At 42.5% G+C, this 19,246-nt stretch overlaps 1 protein-coding gene across 2 annotated transcripts in view; it reads left to right on the top strand.

Annotated features, from left to right (window-relative positions):
* The window catches only part of SETD3 (SET domain containing 3, actin histidine methyltransferase), a 79,704-nt gene that overhangs the window by 52,870 nt on the left and 7,588 nt on the right, over positions 1-19,246 (top strand). For both annotated transcript variants that reach the window (XM_041758512.1, XM_041758513.1), the window contains exons 7-11: positions 9,895-9,953; positions 11,152-11,266; positions 15,909-15,983; positions 17,091-17,257; positions 18,134-18,219. In XM_041758512.1, the coding sequence (XP_041614446.1) occupies positions 9,895-9,953; positions 11,152-11,266; positions 15,909-15,983; positions 17,091-17,257; positions 18,134-18,219 (502 nt within the window). The remainder of the gene's footprint in view (positions 1-9,894; positions 9,954-11,151; positions 11,267-15,908; positions 15,984-17,090; positions 17,258-18,133; positions 18,220-19,246) is intronic.

Genomic DNA, 19,246 nt, shown 5'->3' on the forward strand with positions numbered 1-19,246 from the left:
CTGAGCCACCCAGGGATCCCTTACCTCTCTGTTTCTGTGTATTAGGTAGATGAGTTATGTCTCCTAGCCTTGAAGGAGTCACTGTATGCAGAAGGTGTCCTGTGGGAGCGGGTAGCACAAACCACCCGGCTCACCCAAGCCAAGTGTTCCAGGGGTGACCCCTGTGTGGCTGCCTGCACCTTGCTGTTGTGGCTGGATGGCAGTTGGTACACACCCCCTGTATGTGGGGTGGGCCTCTGGTATGGCTGGATGCAAGGTCCTGGCTGCCACTGTTGCAACCATCCTAGTGTGTGGAGCTAGATCCCCAGAGCAGGGGTTACTTGGGAGGGCCTTAGGTGTTGGCCTGCAGGGGTGGGGGTGGGGATGTGGAGGGCTGGGTTTATGCTGAATTTTAGGTTTGTTTATTTAATCTCTACACACAGTGTGGGCCTTGAACTTAATCCCGAGATCAAGAGTCATATGCTCTTCTAAGCCAGACCCATGGTCCAATATGCTGAATTTTATTTTACATTTTTAAATTAAAAAAATTTTTTAAAAGATTTTATGTATTTATTTGAGAGAGGGACTGCATGCATACATGAGAGAGAGCACAAGCAGGGGGAGGGGCCAAGGGAGAAGGAGAGGCCAACTCTCCACTGAGCAGGGAGTATGATGCAAGACTTGATCCCAGGACCCTGAGATCATGACCTGAGCCCAAGGCAGATGCTTAACCAACTGAACCACCCAGCTGCCCCAATATGCCGAATTTTAAATGAAAATATTTACTAAGCTTTTTTCTAGAATTTTGTCAAGAAAAAAATGTATTTACTATACCAGAACATATGCTTTATTTTTAAAAATAGAACAACTGATTGTCCTTTGCCTTAAAGTAACCTCCAAAAACCAGTGGCCTAAGTCATTCTCCCAGCCCCACACTTATTACTGGGTAGCCTTGGACATACTGTTACCTTCTTTGCCTGTCAGCATTGACAGAATGGGGCAGATAATAGTGCCTGTTTCATAGGCATCACCATGATTAAATTATAGTTGACCCTTGGACAATGTGGGGCTTAGGGGCACTGATCCCCCCAGCCCTGTGCAGATCCACTTACAACTTTTGACTCCCCAGAAACTTAACTACCAATAACCAGCTGTTGAGCAGAAGCCTTATGGAAAACGTAAACAGTTGATGAACACATATTTCGTATATGTATTATGTACTGTATTCTTACCAAAAAGAAAAAGTGAGCTAGAGAAAAAATGTTATTAAGGAAATCATAAGGAAGAGAAAATACATTTATAGGACTGGACTATAAAAAAAAATCCACATATAAGTGGACTTGCACAATGGACTTGCACAATTCAGACTGTTGTTCAAGGGTCAACTGTATGTAAATACATATAAAGTTCTCAAAAGAGCTCCTTGCACAGAGTGATTAACAAATGGTCATCATTGACATCAACCTCCCCCCCCCCCCCCCCCCCCTCTCCTGGAGATGCAGAGAGCTTTCCCATGTACCTAGCACGGTACTTCCTTTTCTAGGACAAGAGTTTATATGCATGCTCTGAATGTCAGTCACCCTATCAAGGAAATTGGCTTCACAGTGGTGGTCTTAATGCTCTCGTCTTACAAATGACTTGGGGCCTCTGATCATACGGAATTGATTAATTTAACCAGAGTCCAAAGTCTTGTGTCCTGAATCTCTGAAATCTGAAATAGCTGAAATGAAAAGTAAGTTACTATGAAGCTGAGGACAAGTGATTCTAGCCTGCTTCCTTGCTGCAAATGTGTCCTTCTGAAACAGTAACAGCTTTTTAGCATTCTGTGTGTTGCCACTTTCATTAACGGTAGGTTTGAGGAGCTGCTAGTATACCTTATCAGTAAGTATTGATTATGTGGTAGAATTATCTTCTTGTGGACCAGAGAAGTTTGATTATGATTCAGTTAATCAGCAGATTGAGCCATTTAGGTGGGGGAGTGTCAAGAGACAAAGGATTTTAGAACTTAAAGAAGATAGAAGTTATTTGACCCCCTTTTCGGGTGGGAAAATGGAGGTATAGGGGCTGGGTGACATGAAATGACATGGGAGGGGACAGGCTCACCTTTTCAAAGGCTCAGGCTGCTGGATGAGGTGGAGTATGGTGGAGGGAAGTTTGGTACAGAGGACTGCCATGCTTGGTCCAGTTTGCTTCCCCGTGGATTCTTAGAGTTTTCTCAAATAAATGTGTTTAAAGATAGATTGGGAAGAAAAAAAGAGAGAGAGAATATTCTCCGACCCCTAGATGCTGAGAGAACACCCTCCTTATAAGGGATGGAAGGTAGAAGAAAAGGAGAGGAAAGCTGTGTCTCTGGAAGCCTGTGGGAACGCCTCTCGGACGAGGACACATGAAGTCCCTATTCCCTGGTCATTACTGCTCTGTGACCAGATCACCTGGTCCCCTGCCCTGCCTCTCACCACCCATGGAGTTGTGGCAGTTTGGGAAGTTGTTGCCTCCTGTATCTTGCCTCTTGGTCAGGCTGTTAGGGAGCCATGGAGAGGAAATCTAACTCCACAAGACCACCTAGCAAAGGGCAGAGTGTTTCCTTCACAGTTCAAGGGAGAAGAGTCCTTTGAATGAAGTACCATTCAAACTGTTGGGGATTCGCTGGTGGTCCACACAAGTCCCTGCCTCACTGAGGTTCCCTACTGTGGGAGAGAGGCATGTATCAAATGTTCTCACACGTGTGCATGTATGCACACATGTGCACACACACTCCACAGGTGGCAGATTGGGGTCTACCTGGGAAGGAAGGGAATGGGGCACTGGCAGGAGGTAGGGCAGAGGACCCAGGATGGTTGGTGAGGGTGGCCCTGGAAGAGGGTCTGTACTGTAACCTCTCCTATCTAGTATTAAGTGACTCCTTGGACTGCCACGAGGCAAAACCCCCACCGGGCGTTCCCATGTCTCTTTGTCCACCTGTCACATGGCACCTGCCAGAGTGGCTTCCGTTTCAGATGATTAGTAAATAAAACATTTGTTGAATGAATGAATTTCTAGTCCTAACCTATTTTCACTTTTTTTTTTCCTGAGTCAGTAAACATTTGGTGAATGGATATTTGGTTGGCAGTCAGAAAATGCTGATTGATCATGGCTATCTTTGATCATGGTTGTCTTTGGTTTATGGTTGATTGTCTATTTCAGGCTTTGCAATTGGTGACTCGTAAAGTTTTTGAGGAGGCATATCTTTCATAGTGTTTCAGCAAATTTCAATTTACTTGATTTTTTTTATTTATTTTTTTTTAAATTTTTTTTTTAAGTTTTTATTTATGATAGTCACACACAGAGAGAGAGAGAGAGAGAGAGAGGCAGAGGGAGAAGCAGGCTCCATGCACCGGGAGCCCGACGTGGGATTCGATCCCGGGTCTCCAGGATCGTGCCCTGGGCCAAAGGCAGGCGCCAAACCGCTGCGCCACCCAGGGATCCCTCAATTTACTTTAAACTGATAGATTTCAGTGTCTTACAATGAAAAAAATCAATTCTTCCATCTTACTTTTGTAAATTTACTGAATGATGTTGATATTTCTCCACTCATTTTCTTAATTTTAACATTTTTATTATGAGATAATGTACATTTTTATAGAAAAATTAAATATATAAGTGAAAAGCAAATATTTTAAATTTAATGTGTATTGATGTATTTATTTGATCATATTGAGTCAATTCAAGGAACTTTATGTTGGAAAATGCCCTAAAGAGTTGGATGTAATCTGTGTTTAACAATAAAAGTCTTAAAATTGATTTTTTTTTCCCCTTAAGAGCCAAATACATGAACCATGCTTCGATTCTGATTTATGGTCATCAGAACTAAATTTTAGATTCAATAATTATTTTGCAGTTTGTCATTCTGTTAAACTGGGTTATGTCCACTTAGAAAATTCACAGCTGGGATCCCTGGGTGGCGCAGTGGTTTGGCGCCTGCCTTTGGCCCAGGGCGTGATCCTGGAGACCCGGTATCAAATCCCACGTCGGGCTCCCGGTGCATGGAGCCTGCTTCTCCCTCTGCCTGTGTCTCTGCCTCTCTCTCTCATTAAAAAAAAAAAAAAAAAAGAAAAGAAAATTCACAGCTGGTTGACCCACGAGGAGCGTGCTGCCTGTGTGACCTCCACTTGGAGAGACGCCTCCACGTGTCGTGTAGAGCTCCCTTCTGCTAACACCCCCATCCCCACCACCGCTTTGTGTTTGCCTGTTTCTCTCCTGTCCTGTCCATAGTCCACCTTTCTTCTCTTTGTTGCCCTTCTACCCTGTTCCTTCATTCAGATTCAGCTTCCTTCAGGGGAGACCCTTCTTTCCTTCTGACCACTCTCTGGCCCCTTTCCCTCTGTGGTTTCATGGAATTGCATCGAAGGGGTCTCCCCTCCGTGTCAGGATGGGTGGGGGAGGCTGCCTTTTGCCTCTCTCTTTTCTCCTCGGTTTGTCCTGGGCCTAACATTTGCTGAGACCCTGATCCACACTGGGCTTAGGGAGGCTGCCACGGGGCTGCTTTGTGGAGGAATCTCTCAGGTGGCGTTGAAAGCACCAAAGAGCTCTTGCTTCTGTGAGAAGGAGTCACAGTTCCCAAACGTATAATTGCATCCACCCACATAGTTCAGATTTGAGGTCTGTGACGGATTTTATCCTTGTAGAAGTAAGAGAAATGAAACCATCACTAGAGTTAGGTGTAACTACCCACAGCTAGTTAACCCTGCTGCCCCTTTTAATATACACTTAGGAAGTAAAGCCAAATAGAATCTTAGTCATATTTTAGTTGGAAAATTTTAATTGCATGCTATTATGTTTTTTTATCAGAATAAACCAGATACAACTTCTAAATGATGTATTTTGCTCCTCCTGATACTATAAAGCCATTAATAAGTCACTGAACTACCATATATATTTTTGAAATTAACAATTATATATTATAGCAGGCTATAAATTGTTTAAAATACTGTATTTAAAAGTCATTTTTATGAACTGAGGCACTCACTCTCCTTTTAGTGTATTTAAATACCTCCTTGAAGGTGATTATTAAATGTGTTCAACTTGATTTTCTCATAAACGTCTGTGTAGGTAGAGGTGAGTGTTCTTTAAAAAAGTAAAGATCTGATTTTTATGTGTTTAGTGTTTGTCTTAGAGGCCATTTGCATGTTCTAATCCTTTTTTTTTTCTTCTTAGAGGATTTTGAATCTTTCCTCAGGTTGAATACGTTCCTTCTGAGAATTATTTTAGGAAATGCCTCTCTCTGTATGTGGGAGCATTTATCTTTGGTTTATTTTAAAAATGCTTTCTGTTAGATGTTAAAAAGAAAACAAACTTGAAGTCAAATGCATTTCGTTTGCGTGCAGAGCGGTTGCAAAGCTGTTTCCCATACTAGATGTTTCTGAATTAGGAATTCACATAATAACGAAGTCTGCTTATTTTGGTTCTCCACAAAGGTTTGTTGTATGAGCTTAAAATAAGGCTGCAGCTGATCCGTATAACACATATTAACTGTTGATTTAGTTTAAGCGCACGTCTGTATCTCTCATTTCTGATCAACCCCAACAATCGGCATGCCGTGCAGCAGCCATCTTCCTTTATACTTTATTAAATCTCTGTCAATTATAAATATCAAGGTTCTACATTAATGTCAAGATAGTGCATCAAAAATTCATGGAATATGTGACTTTTTCCAAGGGTATTTAATACTTAATGCATTTGTGTCATTTTTCTTTCCAGAGATATTGACAGGTTTTATTAAGTGTTTGTTAGGGAGATTTCATTTTATCAAGGGACTATAAAGAGAAGCTGCGTGCTAAATCAATTTTTTAAAGCCAGAATATTGTTCATTTTTTCATCTTCAAACTCTTGTAATCCATAGGTTTTATTTAAATTTCCTCTCAGTTTATTTTTGTTTTATGTGAGTGATAGTTCAAGACAGAACTTTAATAAGGATCAAATATGCTGACTGTAGTGGTTTTTAATTTCCTTAAGCATCGCTACCAGACCCATGCAATATGGTAAATTCTTCAAAATGTCATACTTACATATTTAGCAATATTACTTCTTTTTATTGAAGCCAAACAAATGATTTTAGATATTAATCTTTCCCAAACACAGTGATTATTTTGTACTAGATACAATATTACTGTGTCTCATCTGGAATACCTCCTTTTGGCAGAAAAGGGAACGGAAGAGGACTTCACTGGGTTACCCCTTGCATAAGGAAATGAGAATCTTCTTTTAAGAGTTAGCTCTTTAGGGCTTCAGGTCTGATGACAAGCTTCACCAACTGTTTATTTCTCCAACTTCAAATATTTATAATGTTCAAAAATCTGCAGAAAATCTGTGGCTAGCTTCTAACCCTATCTTCATGGGGGTGAGAGGTGAGGAGGGAGGTGGTGCTTTGTCGGACCCCAGACTTGCCCCTCTGGCCCCCTCTGCCCAGAAGACCCCATCAAGGCTATCTTTCTGACACTGGTGGATGGCCCTCCTCACCCATCCCAGGTGTATCCATTTCTCAGAAATGAGTCACGAAGAGGAAGTTTTCTGTTTTACTTTTTTATTTTTAAAGCATAAGTTAGGAATGTCGTCTCTTGGAGAAGATAGGCCACAATGAACAAAACCTTTATTGGATTTTGCTTTGTAAGGTGAGGAATGTTTAGTTATCCTGCCTTTAAAGAATGACCTTAAGGACTTTTCATCGAAGAATACTTGAGGAGGTTTCAAATAATTTCGGATTAATATTACAATTTTTGCAAGATGTATTTTTGAAACTTAACTTGGTCTTCAACAAAGGAAAAAGGCTTGATGTCAAAAATATATATATCATTCTGTCCAGAGCTTCAGGAGTGTTTGAAAGAGGTATTTTTCTTGTTCATTTTCTCAGGGTATGTGAAAACCATTCTTTTCAAAACTAAATGTTTTTTACTTGCAAATCATTTTCGATATCTGCATCTTTCAAAATCCGTGTAAAACCATCGTGTGATACTTTTAAGAGAGAGGGTACGTGTGGTTGTTTTGTTTGTTTTGGGAAGCCAAATTTTGCTTCAGTAGAGCTGAAACAGTAGCTATTCTAGATAAACCGCATTTGGGTTTACCCTAAGTTGCTCTGCAGGCCTTACCCTGGGAGGGAATTCAGGAACTCTGCGGCTCGAACCTGTTCTACCGTGAGGCCAGTAGGTGGCGATAGTGCCACGGTGCTGAGAGCCCTGCTGAAATGGAAGGTATTTGCCTTTCTCCATAGTGTCAAATTAAATTTTGCTTCAGTGTAACTGTTAAGTGCATGTGTTCTGTGGCAGAATAGCTTCTTATACCAGAATTATGTACAGTGGGCACACCCAAAATTTTAAGCATATAAGAACAACTATTTCTAACAGTTTCTACAAATATTACATAACCCTACAGCCAAAATAATTGTCACAATTAATCTGAAGAAAGCATTTGTGTGTGTGTGTTTTTCTTCCTGGGTCGTCTCTGCGACTTCATCAGGACTGTGAGCATGGACTTCTGTTTTCAGTAAGGTACATAAATAGGAAGGGAAACATTTTGGAGTTAATTTTCCATCTTTTTGGTCCTTGAGGAAGTTGCCTTTTTTGAGCAGAATCCATAGCTGTTTGAGGGTCCTGCAGTGTTGGAAGATCCTTGCTCCAGTCACTTTGACATTTAGCATTCCAGTTTTGAAAATTTTCACCCTTTCTCTTATTCAGGAAGTCAAACTTTTTTTTTTTTTTTTTTTGCAGAGAGTGAGGGTCAAATTCTTAATACCAGTGGGATCTAGTGTTGAAATTTACCAACTTTCAAAATACCGCAGTTTAAATGAATTAAGGTATTTTAAAATAGCAAAAACAGCAATGCTTCCCACCTCCCAGAGTTTGAAAAGCAATGGCTTAGGCACCATCCTATCCGGTCCACGGTGGAGGGGATGTGAGGTGTCACTGTATTATCAGTGAGAGGGTTTTCGGCAGCCAAGGTCCTTGCTACGGCGCTGCTTTTCTTTTCTCTTTTTTCTTTTCTTTCTTTTCTTTTCTTTTCTTTTCTTTTCTTTTCTTTTCTTTTCTTTTCTTTTCTTTTCTTTCTCTCTTTTCTTTTATTTTTAAGATTTTGTTTATTTATTCATCAGAGGGAGAAAGAGAGGCAGAGACACAGGCAGAGGGAGAATAAGGCTCCAAGCAGGGAGCCTGACGTGGGACTTGATCCCGGGTCTACAGGATCACACCCTGGGCTGCAGGCGGTGCTAAACCGCCACCCGGGCTGCCCCGCTACGGCACTACTTACTGGCACTTTGGTTCTGGGCTCATGGGGGGGGACAGTTCTCATCTGCTGAATTTGTACTTTTATAAGAAAAGACCTGAACACTATTGTGGTTAAGTTTCATAATGGTAAATGAAAAGCGTCTTTACGACTCATAGAACATGGCCTTGCTTTTCATTCATTACAAAGGAGGGGGAAAGAAGCTTCATTCTCTGGGATTCTCACACCTTCTCTAAGGTTGACCAAAGCATGGGAATTTTTTTTTTTTTTAAACAGAGATAGAAAATCCCAATCTGCCCCCAGCAGGTAGAAAATTCCTGTGGGCAAAATGTCCTTTTGTATATTGACTTGAAACATACCTTCTTTAATTTCACTTTTGTTACTGTAGCATTTCAAAATTCCACACATATAATTTTATATTTTGACTTTTCTTCCAAAGGGTTAAACCTGGGCTAAGAATTAGAGGGGAAAGCAGGCACCTGGGAGCTAACACCCAATTGGCAGCCTTTTGTAATATATAATTTGCCTAAAATTGCGCACTGAGCACAAGCTTTTGTTTTCTAATTGATTTACGGTTTGAGCCACTTTTACCTCATCCCCTACTGTCCTGCGCGCGGTGCCAGCGAGTACATTACAGGGAGCGATGATAAATGGCCGTGCACTTGTGATGCTAATGCGTCAGGAGTACAAACTGCGGGCTGCACGGAGCTCCGTGCATTAACAGCGGTGCGGAGCCCGGACAGCGAGGTCTCGCTGCGTCTCAGAGATGGCTGTTTGCTCATCTGGCCACTCTGTTGTCTGTGTGTCAGACCAGAATTGAAACTGAAGATTAAAATTATGCTGTTACAGCTTTTCATTTCTCATCAGAGACAAAGTTTTTGAGCCCTCGAAAGGTCTAAGGTGGGGGTTGTTGTGATGTTAGAATAGGAAAGGTGTAAAACCTTCTTGTAAGTGTGAAAGTGTGGACATCTTCACCAAGTGTTCTTTGGTCCAGGGGAAAAAATGTAGTCTGATTTAAATAGGCCAATCTCTATTTTATCTTTGTCTTATTTGTAAAATGTATGATTTCACAAAACTATTTTTCTTGATTTTCTGTACTTGAGCCACGTTTGCCACGTATATGATTCATTTGCACATAAGTTGATTTACATCCAAATGATTTAAGTCGGAGATAAATGAAAGAACCTTCAATTTATTAGAGTGCCTTTAATTGTTCCTTCTATCGATAGAAGGCGAGATTTGAAATGTATTCTTGAGGGATGTGCAGCACGTTGTGGGGAGAAGAATTCGAGGAAGGCCAGGGCAGACCCCTACTTGGGAGGCTCCTGGCTTCTGCTTGCACCAGATTCTCAGAGCGTGGGTGTGCCCACCTTTGGTAAAGTCAGTCCACCTTAAATTTTATTTTTGCGTGGTGTCTGTGGGTTCTGGTATCGAAATATGAAGAAGCAGATTTATGGCGGCTGCTGGGCACAACAAATTAAGTTGACAGTGATGTATGAGAGCATAATAGCATGATGATCCCTCAGTAGCGCGGCTGGACGCCTCCTGCTTCATTTGGCTCTTGTTAGGATCTGTTAGGAAGCTAAATAATGAAATTCTGCTGACTGATTTCTGTTTTCCCTTTTTCTCTTTTCACGTCTGCTTTCTGAAACTTCTAATTCCCAGACCCATCCTCATGCCAACAAACTGCCCTTGAAGGATGCTTTCACTTATGAGGACTACAGGTTGGTGTGGGGAGTGTGTGTGTGTGTGTGTGTGTGTGTATGTGTGTGTGTGTTGGGGTGTGGTGGGGTGGGGGATGGATGTGTGTGTGTTTGCATCTTTGGTGTGTGTTGGGTATTGTGTGGCTTGGGGGTGGTTTCTGAGTGATTTGGGGATCTTGGAAGTGGGAAGTACTTCAGTAAGAAGTGACCTGCTGTGACCAGTTAAAGCCCCCAAACAGGTAGTTTGGCGGAAGTTATAATGGACAGCTGGGGTAAGGATCAGCATTTTAATAACCACACCAAAATTTCCCGCACCCTGTGGTGGTGGGGGATTAGCCGAGGTGGCCAGGTGATAGTGGAGATTCATGTGCAGTGGTCATGAGAATTTTTTCCCCTTTTTAAATAGATTATTTTAATGTAAAGTGGGGACTTTTAAAAAAAATTAAATTCAATTAATTAACATATAGAGTATTATTAGTTTCAGAGGTAGAGTTCATTGATTCATCAGTTGCATACAACACCCAGGGCTCATCACATCGTGTGCCCTCCTTGACGTCCATCACCCAGTTACCCCATCTCTCCACCTGCTTCCCCTCCAGCAACCCTCAGTTTGTTTCCTATGATTGAGTCTCTTATAGTTTGTCTCCCTCTCTGATTTCGTCTTGTTTTATTTTTTCCCTCCCTCCCTCTGTGCTCCTCTGTTTTCTTAAACTCCACATATGAATGAAATCATGTGATAATTTTTTTTTAAACAAAAAGGTGTAATTGCACAACGTAATAAAAAATAGCATGCCATATTTTGTCGAGTTCTTAGAGGGTTTCTGGTCAGAAAGGAATTATGTTGTTTGCCATTCACTGAGGCTTCAAACAGGTGCAGAGTCTGCATTTGGGTAGAAGAAGGTGGTGTGGGCTGGGGGGGCAGGGGTCCTGGCTGCTGTGAAGACCAGAGGCCTGGAGATCTCTGTCCCCAGTCCTCCTTCCAGACCCTCCCCCCTTAATTCTCACCCCTGGATTTTCTCGGTCTCCTTTTCCCTTCTAGTTCCCCCTTCCTCCCTTCAGTCCTAGATTTAATTTTAAATGCTGAGGAAGAAGGCCAACCATCACCCGTGGTACTTTGGATAAGGTTTTGAAAATTGGTGAGAAGTCAGACAAACTGTAGTTTCTGCACTGGGCTCTGAAATGTGCCTCCTGTAATTCACCTCTTTTCTGATTGTTACAGGTGGGCAGTCTCTTCTGTTATGACTCGACAAAACCAAATTCCCACGGAGGATGGTTCCCGGGTGACCCTGGCGCTAATTCCTTTATGGGACATGTGCAATCACACCAATGGCCTGGTAACAACCCCCTCTGTGTTGTGTTTAATCCAGGGAGCTGTGATGAATAAGCTTTAAAGTGGACATTCCCACCTACAAATCATGCCCCCTCCCTGCTCCCTCCAAAGGGAGCAAACAGAACCAAGCTGAGCCACCCCTCCGACCTCCCACAAATAGAAGCTGCTGTTTTTCTGTCTCTGCGTTTGCTTAATCCTAAAGACCAGGAACTTGAATCTTATTCCACTTTCAAAAACCACAGTGAACTGCATTTATTTGCTAAGCCATAATTCCAGCCTAAACATTCATTTTCTTATCTTATTGAACCACAGACTAAACCAAAGTTTCTTTTTTCTTCCTCTCCTTAAAATACTGATTTATTGAAGAAAAAAACACAACTTTACTTCCTTCTTGTTTTCTCTTTTTATGTTCTTTGTTTTCTTTCTTTGCCGACTACATTCCCAGTGATGCATGTTCTCTGATTGCTTCCTCTCCCCTCTGCCTTTACCTGACACGCTGCCACATCGTTGGCCTGCTTATTAACCTGCTTTTATTCAGCGAAAGTTTTCCGGGTGCTGGGGCAGGAGGAGGTACACTGGGGCGGTTGGCTCCTGGCCTTGCGTGTGGGGTTGCCATCTCTGGCGTGGGAAGCGCCGGGTGGGAGACAGTAAGAAAATACGGAAATTTTATGATGATTGTTAATTACGACGTGTGAGAGGAAGCCGCGGAAGCCGGCTCCCTGTTCCGTAGCGTTGCAGCAGCGGGGGTTGATGTCTCTCTGTGCTGAGGTGGTTGTCTGAGCAAGATTTCCTGATATCAGTATACAGAAATATGATCAACGTCAGAATATTTTGAATTTTTAAGCATTATACTGGGATACCGGCTTGGTTATTTTTTGGTTCATCTTTTCTCAACATCAGCTCTCTTTGTTATTATTAGCTGTCCTATAAACAGGTTTTTTAAATGTTGTAAATGAGTATTTCCCATCTGACCCCACAAAATGGCCAGAACACACGTAACACATGCCAAACCCTTGAAGATAGAATACCGTAGTGCTAATTTGGGAGAGTCTAGCAACAAGTATACTCTTAACTTGTAGAGAATGAAGAGTTCCCCTCTTAAATTAATTTCTGCCTTAATTTAGATATGCTTAAGTTAATTAGCCATAGTAAAGAACAGTGTTTTATTTATTTTCATTCTTTTTTTTCCTTTCCTTCAGAGCTATCTTAACACTGATTATAAGATTGAGGTTCTCATATTTTTCAAAAATCTTTTAATATTTGACTCTAGTATTTTTCTTTTTCTTTCACTTCATTAGATCATTGGTTCTCAAACTTGATTGATCATTAGAGTTTATTTTTATTTCCAAAATTTAAAAAGTCCATACTTTATTGTAAATAAACAAAAGCAGTTATATAGATGCCTCCGTAGGAATAAAATATGGAGGTTCCCTTCCCCACCAGCACCTTGCCAGCACCCAGCCCTACCAGCAGCCTGAGTCCCCCTGTTCAGCACTTTCCAGGTACATGGTTAATGGTTTGTGCGAATCTCTCCCTCATTTGTGTGCATTTGCACCCTCAGACCCTCACATACACACTGGTTTTTGTGTTGCTTTCATGTAAATGGGATTAAGCTATTTAATTTTTTTCTTCTAAGAGTAAAAAACAAAAAGTTAATCTCAAAAATAATGCATCAGTGACAACCACGAATGCTATATTTTCTCTAACATTGTTCGTAAAGTCCATATCCAACCACAGAGCTGGCGAAGCATCACTAGCCTTTAGAAGGTTTCTACAGGATGGTGGTGCTTTTTCTTACCGTTGTGGTTTTCCCTGAAATCTTAACTCCACGCCTTGGTTGAACCATTTTCCATTGTAACATAAGACTTCAGGGAAATTGCGTCTGGTAGAATTTGAGAGTCTATTTTAACACAATGAAGTTAATCACAAATATCACGTGTATTAACACTTAATATCTTTTTAAAAATAAGGTCCTTGAAATTAAGGCTTGGCTTTTCAGACTGCTGGTATTCTGTTTTGTGTGTGTCTATCCTGACAGTCATCGTCTGTCTGTTCTATCACTGAGGGAGTAGGTAGGAATCTGTAACCCGGCAACGCTGTGTGCTTCTGACAAAAACCTGGTTATGGGAGTAGAGATGGGAGGGCCGAGCCTGTGGCAGTGATTCCAAGCCAGGAGCGGCAGAGAAATAGGGAGGAACATAAAAGGATGGGTTGGTACCTCGGCCAGAGATGGTGGCACGTGTGAGCCCATTTCCTAGCCACTTGGAGAAACAGATTTAGGCAAGTTTATGGACATCGTATTAAACTGTAAGAAATGACGTATCTTCAAATTCTGAGTGACTGGTTCAGAATTAAGGTAAATAGCAGTTTTCCTTTCTTGAGATGGTTCGGTTTGTGCAGAGGAAGACACTGCCAGGTGAATTATTGGGCACCGTGTCCATTCCAGTAGGTAAAGCATGTTGGAGTGACCAGCCCTTGTATTTGAGTATGTGACTCTCCCAGTTGGGGCAGAGGGGCCTTTGGAAATTCAAGCAGAACTGAGAGAGGCTCTTTTTCAGGGTCTTTCTGGTAGAATATTGAAACATCTAAATCATGTAGATTTCCACGAGGCTTCCAGCCTAAAAATGAAATCCCAGTTTTTTATAAGTAGCAGGCAAGGCTCCCTACTCAGCCTGTCCCCAGTATACTCCCAGCACACACAGGTCTGAGCCCCTGTGCCTCATCAGATACCAGCACATGTCCACCTCAGGGCCTTTGCTTGGGCTGTTCTTGCTGCTTGAAACACTTGCTCCTCCAATGTCTGCAAGACCACTCACAGACTTCCTCAAGGAAGGCTGCCCTCAGTGCCCCATATAACATCACCACACCTCCCCTTCCATGCGTCTCCCTTCCTGGCCCATTGTGTGTCTCCCATGTGTCTGCCTACTTATTTTTGTTTATTGTTGGCCCTTCCCTGTCCCTCCTGCTTCCCTGACTGCTCTCCTGCTGTCTGATGCTCCCGCCACGTTCTGTATAAACACACCGTGGAGTGGCAGACTTTCAGGGCTGTGAGTTCATGAGCAGTTCCTATTGCATACCTTATTATCATGTTTCAGGGGCAGAAAAGTGGTTTTGACATTGGGCAAGAACTTCACAGAGCTGATCTTATCAAGTGTTGAAACTGTTACTTGAGCAAAGATGTGCCAGATTCCTGGCTACATTAATTTGTTGTTGCTTTTGTGTCTCTCTTGGCTATGCAAAGCAGAAGCAAGAAGGATTTCTAGGTATACGGTTACTAAACCATTAGTTCTGGGGATACTGGGTTTAAGGGTGATCATCACATGGCCTCCCCATCCTAAAAATGCCATTTCCCAGACTCAGAAGTAATTTTTTGGGTTCAAGCTTTTGATACCTTTATTATTACCAAGTAGCACTTGCAGAAGTCTGGAATGTTGATTCTCCAGGACAAAATAAGGAGGTCAAAGTAATTAATGAACAGCTTCAGGCAATCTAAGAGATGGGGGGGCTGCTCTGAGAGACAGACTTTTTTTTTTTAACTTTTTATTTATTCATTCATTCGAGACACACAGAGAGAGGCAGAGACATAGGCAGAGGGAGAAGCAGGCTCCCTGTGGGGAGCCTGATGTGGAACTTGATCCCAGGACTGGGATCACACCCTAAGCCAAAGGCAGACACTCAACCACGGAGCCACCCAGGTGCCCCCTGCACATCTGTGTTCATAAGGATAAAAGCCATGCCTCCCCTTCTGTGAACCTCCCTTCCTTTTTTTCCTGTAGGTAGAGTGCAGGGCTACCAAAAGGTTTTAAACAGGAGGTCGACAGTGTAGTGTCACTAGGATGCAGGAAGGGCAGAACTGGACTTTGAAGCCATTTGTAAGGTTTTTGCAAATGGTAAGGACCTATGGCCATGTACAGTAATGACAAGGAAGAAAGGAACCCAAAGGATAATTTTGGAGTTCATGTACTGACCAGTAGTGGCACCAGGAATATCTTTGGGCCTGTGTGTAAAGACATGGACTTGGCTTGGCCCCCAGGACAGGAGAGACTGGGGAGTGACACAGGTTTCTGGTATAGGGAGCAGGTTTGGGGTACTTACTTGTAAGAGGCTTACAGATGCTTACAACATAGCACTAGGTGGAAAGTGGATAGGCTACAGATGAGTTATATTTCCCTTTGCTTATCCAAAAGTTTCAGTTTCTCTAATTTCAGGGTAATGTACATTATCTAGAAAGAGGCTCTTCTTTTTCCCTTATTCTTTATCCAGTGGAAGACACAGTTTAGTTTCCTGGTGGCCAAATATGGGAGAAAATGGTATTTGCGAGTCAACTAGAGTTGTTCAGGATTTCCTGTGGGGCTTGCTTTGTGACAAATGACTATGCTTGCTTGAGGTCAGTGAATGACAATCTATACACTATATTTTCCTAAGGTAAGGTCCTACTCGTGAGGTATGGAATCTTATATAAGAATCTCTTGGTATAAACAGGATTAATGAAAATAACCAAGTAGTTCTGTGTCAGTCTTTACTAAAAGCATGCAGAGTGCGGTACCTTTGGGTATGTTTTATCTTCTAATTGCTGAAAAAGACCCTCACGAGCGAGGGGACCAGAGACCTAGGTGCTCACAGTTGCCACCCTCTCCCCCACCTAGATCACCACCGGCTACAACCTGGAAGATGACCGCTGTGAGTGTGTCGCCCTGCGGGACTTCCGGGCGGGAGAGCAGGTAGGCGGTGTGTTGTGCAGTGTTGTGCACTGGCACCCGGAAGGTGGGCCAGCCAGTGGGCACGGGTTAATATTGTGTTGATCAGTTTGAGAAGGTATTTAACTCAGGCAGAAAAAAACAGTATTTAGGACTGTTTGGGGAATACATCCTGAGACCTAAAGCTGTAAGAAACATACTGTGCTTTGAGTCCACAAAGAAAAAAGATTCAAATGCACTGACTTCCACAGTTGACCTAATATTTGTGATAGTGTCATTTGAAGATAAACTTTATGACAGTAGGACACATTTTTCAGTTGCATAAGCTGCATCGTTGTATTTCTTTTTCTGTTGATTAGAACCTTGTTTATAGAGAAGCTGTTTATTTAAATGGTAGAAACAGGGGAGTCAGGAACATGGATCTTTTATTTCACTTTAATCTGTGAAGTTTTATTTTGTAACCTGGGTGGGGGCAGGCTTTTCAGTAGGTGTGAAAATGCGCATCTTTGAATGCCTGCTTTCCACCTGTCAGTCTTATGACCAAGCAGTTAATCCCAAAAAGCAGAACTGACGTAGTAGCACCATTGACATTCCAACTGAGACAGAACAAACAATAGTACTCTAACAAAGCGCTGATCGGCTCTTCCTGCAGAAGAGTTATAAACCCTCCTACTAGGTGCAGAATTGCCACAGGATCTGGACATGAGTTTCTGACAGACATTGTCTGAGATCTTGTTCCAGAAGAGACTCTTGTATTAGAAGGAGAGGGGGGATGCTCACAAATTGTTAGATGCAGCCGTAGTGTACTAGCCTGACTGGCCTGGGGACGGGGAAGAGACAGTGAGTGCTGAGGCCCGGGCTCCTCTGGGAAGCAGTCAGGCCCATGCGGTGGCGGGAACAGATGCCCTTCGTCACGTGTGTCAGACATTCCGGGGGGTGGGGTAAGGGATGGCAAGGTCATGCATCTTGCTGGGACTTCAGGAGAAGTGCGTAGTCACTGTAGAGCTGTTGTGTATCTCTGTTGGAAAGGCCAGTTGAATGTAGGGGGACTGATCCTTTGCCCTGCTCTGTATTGAGAATGATGTTAAATTTCTTTTATATCCCTTTATTTTTTTCTTTACTGCATCTCAGATTTACATTTTTTATGGCACTCGGTCAAATGCAGAGTTTGTGATCCACAGTGGTTTTTTCTTTGACAATAATTCACACGACAGAGTGAAAATAAAGCTGGGAGTGAGTAAGAGTGACCGGCTATACGCCATGAAAGCCGAGGTCCTGGCCCGCGCCGGCATCCCCACGTACGTACAGAAGCGCTCACCTCTTTCCTGTGTTCCTTGAAATATTTCCACTTGCATAGTGTTCCGTTGGTGTGTTAATAACACCTTCTCTGGAGTGGCTTGTCTTCATGTCTTCATCCCTGCTACACGGCATGTTTAAACTGAGGTGCATGGAGACTTAGCGCTTTCAGATAAACATCATTGTATCGTTGGGAGCACTCACAGTCCGTTCCAGGGGACACAGCCTGAACTCCTCATTAAGTTAAATAAATACTGTGGATCATTAGTGTCTTTCACCTTGAAAAGGTTAATGACCCGGATCAATTTGTTTCATTTAATTCTCTGCCACCATTAGTTTCTGTAATGAAGTCACGATCCCCAGCGATTTCAAGAATTTCTGGTTAAATTCTTTAAGATTTTCTTGCATTTGAGGTGCAAAATGATAAAGAAGACAAGAATTATGATTTATTAGTTCTCCAGGGAGTGGAGGAACCATTCTTAATGAAAATGGATTATCCAGACCGGTTTTTATTGAACTTGTCAATATTTGATTAATGATTAAAATGTGAACTCAACATAAATTATTGTTAACATTTTTTAAGAAGCACGGGCACACTTCATTCTCTTAGTGTGTCGTCTGTACCCTGAGATTAAGGCTTTTAGACTCCGGGTAGCTGGCAGGGGCAGTAACCGCCATCCTCTGCAGCAGGGCCTCCTTCTACACTTGCCAGGCATTGAAAGCAGCACTTTCATGGTTCGGGCGAGGGTTTGGGATGAGTCCTGCGGGTCAGTGCCCCTTAAGGACGACCCACCTTGCAGAGTGTCGAGGGAAGGGATGTTCCTTGCCGGGAGAAGGTGCCCAAGCTGGGTGATTAATGCTATTGCTACTTTTGTCAGTTCCAGTGTCTTTGCGCTGCATTATACTGACCCACCGGTCTCTGCCCAGCTCCTGGCTTTTCTCCGTGTCTTCTGCATGACCGAAGGTAAATGATAGGGAAGAGATGTTGACTTGTTAAAAAATTTGTGAAGTATAAATCATAGGGAATCCAGATTAAAGATAAAAGGGTTTAAAACTTAGAGCACTTTTGGGGGGAAGTGAGATGACACCATTGGAGAAAGAAGTCCGTCTGTTTTACCCTGGAGGTGTTCTATTAAGTCCTTAATATGTTGTCAATATTCATTTGTAATAAACAACTAATGCTCTACCACATTGGAAGAAAACTTAAAACCTCTGGGACCATCTGACTGCATGAAAATTCTGCGTTGGTAGAGGGCAGCTTTTGATGTGCTCACTCCCCAGACAGCCTTATCTCTCTCCCAGTGCACTGACATCCGTGAGTGCCCCCTGATGTCATGTGGTCAGCGTGGCATACGTGAGCCACAGGACTTGCCTGGGTAACCAGCTCTGCATTCCAAATCCGAAACTCCTGGCAAGCTTTTTAATGTCAGGCCTCCTGTTAGACTCATTAATGCTGCAAACAGAATCTGTTTACATCACAAAATGTTCTTGTCTGCAGCCTCTTATTTCAGGTACAGAAAGAGTTAAGTGTATGTGTTTAGCAGCTAGTTTCATCTTTGCTTATGACAAGACATTTGGGGTTCCTTATCCTGAGATTTGACCTGTCCTGGTTTTGTTTTTGTTTTTTGTCTGAAAATGTACTTCCCCAAATCCCAGTATCCTGTGGTTTCACTTCTACTGTTTTTGTTTTTTGTTTTAGTTTTCATTTAAATTCCAATTAGTTAACAAACGTACAGTGTAATATTAATGTCAGGGGTACAACAGAGTGATTCCCATATATCCCCTGTGCTGATCACAAGTGCACTCTGTCCTCTTCGCCTGTTTCCCCCATCTCCCCGCAACCCCCCCTCCCCCCGTGACTGTGAGTGTGTTCTCTATAGTTAGGAGTCTGTTTCCTGGTTTGTCTTTTCTGTCTTTTTTCCCTTTTGCACTTTTGTCTTGTTTCTTAAATTCCACATATGAGTGAAATCATATGGTACTTGTCTTTCTCT

This window comes from Vulpes lagopus, chromosome 6, assembly GCF_018345385.1.
Source record: "Vulpes lagopus strain Blue_001 chromosome 6, ASM1834538v1, whole genome shotgun sequence".
NCBI lineage: Eukaryota > Metazoa > Chordata > Mammalia > Carnivora > Canidae > Vulpes > Vulpes lagopus.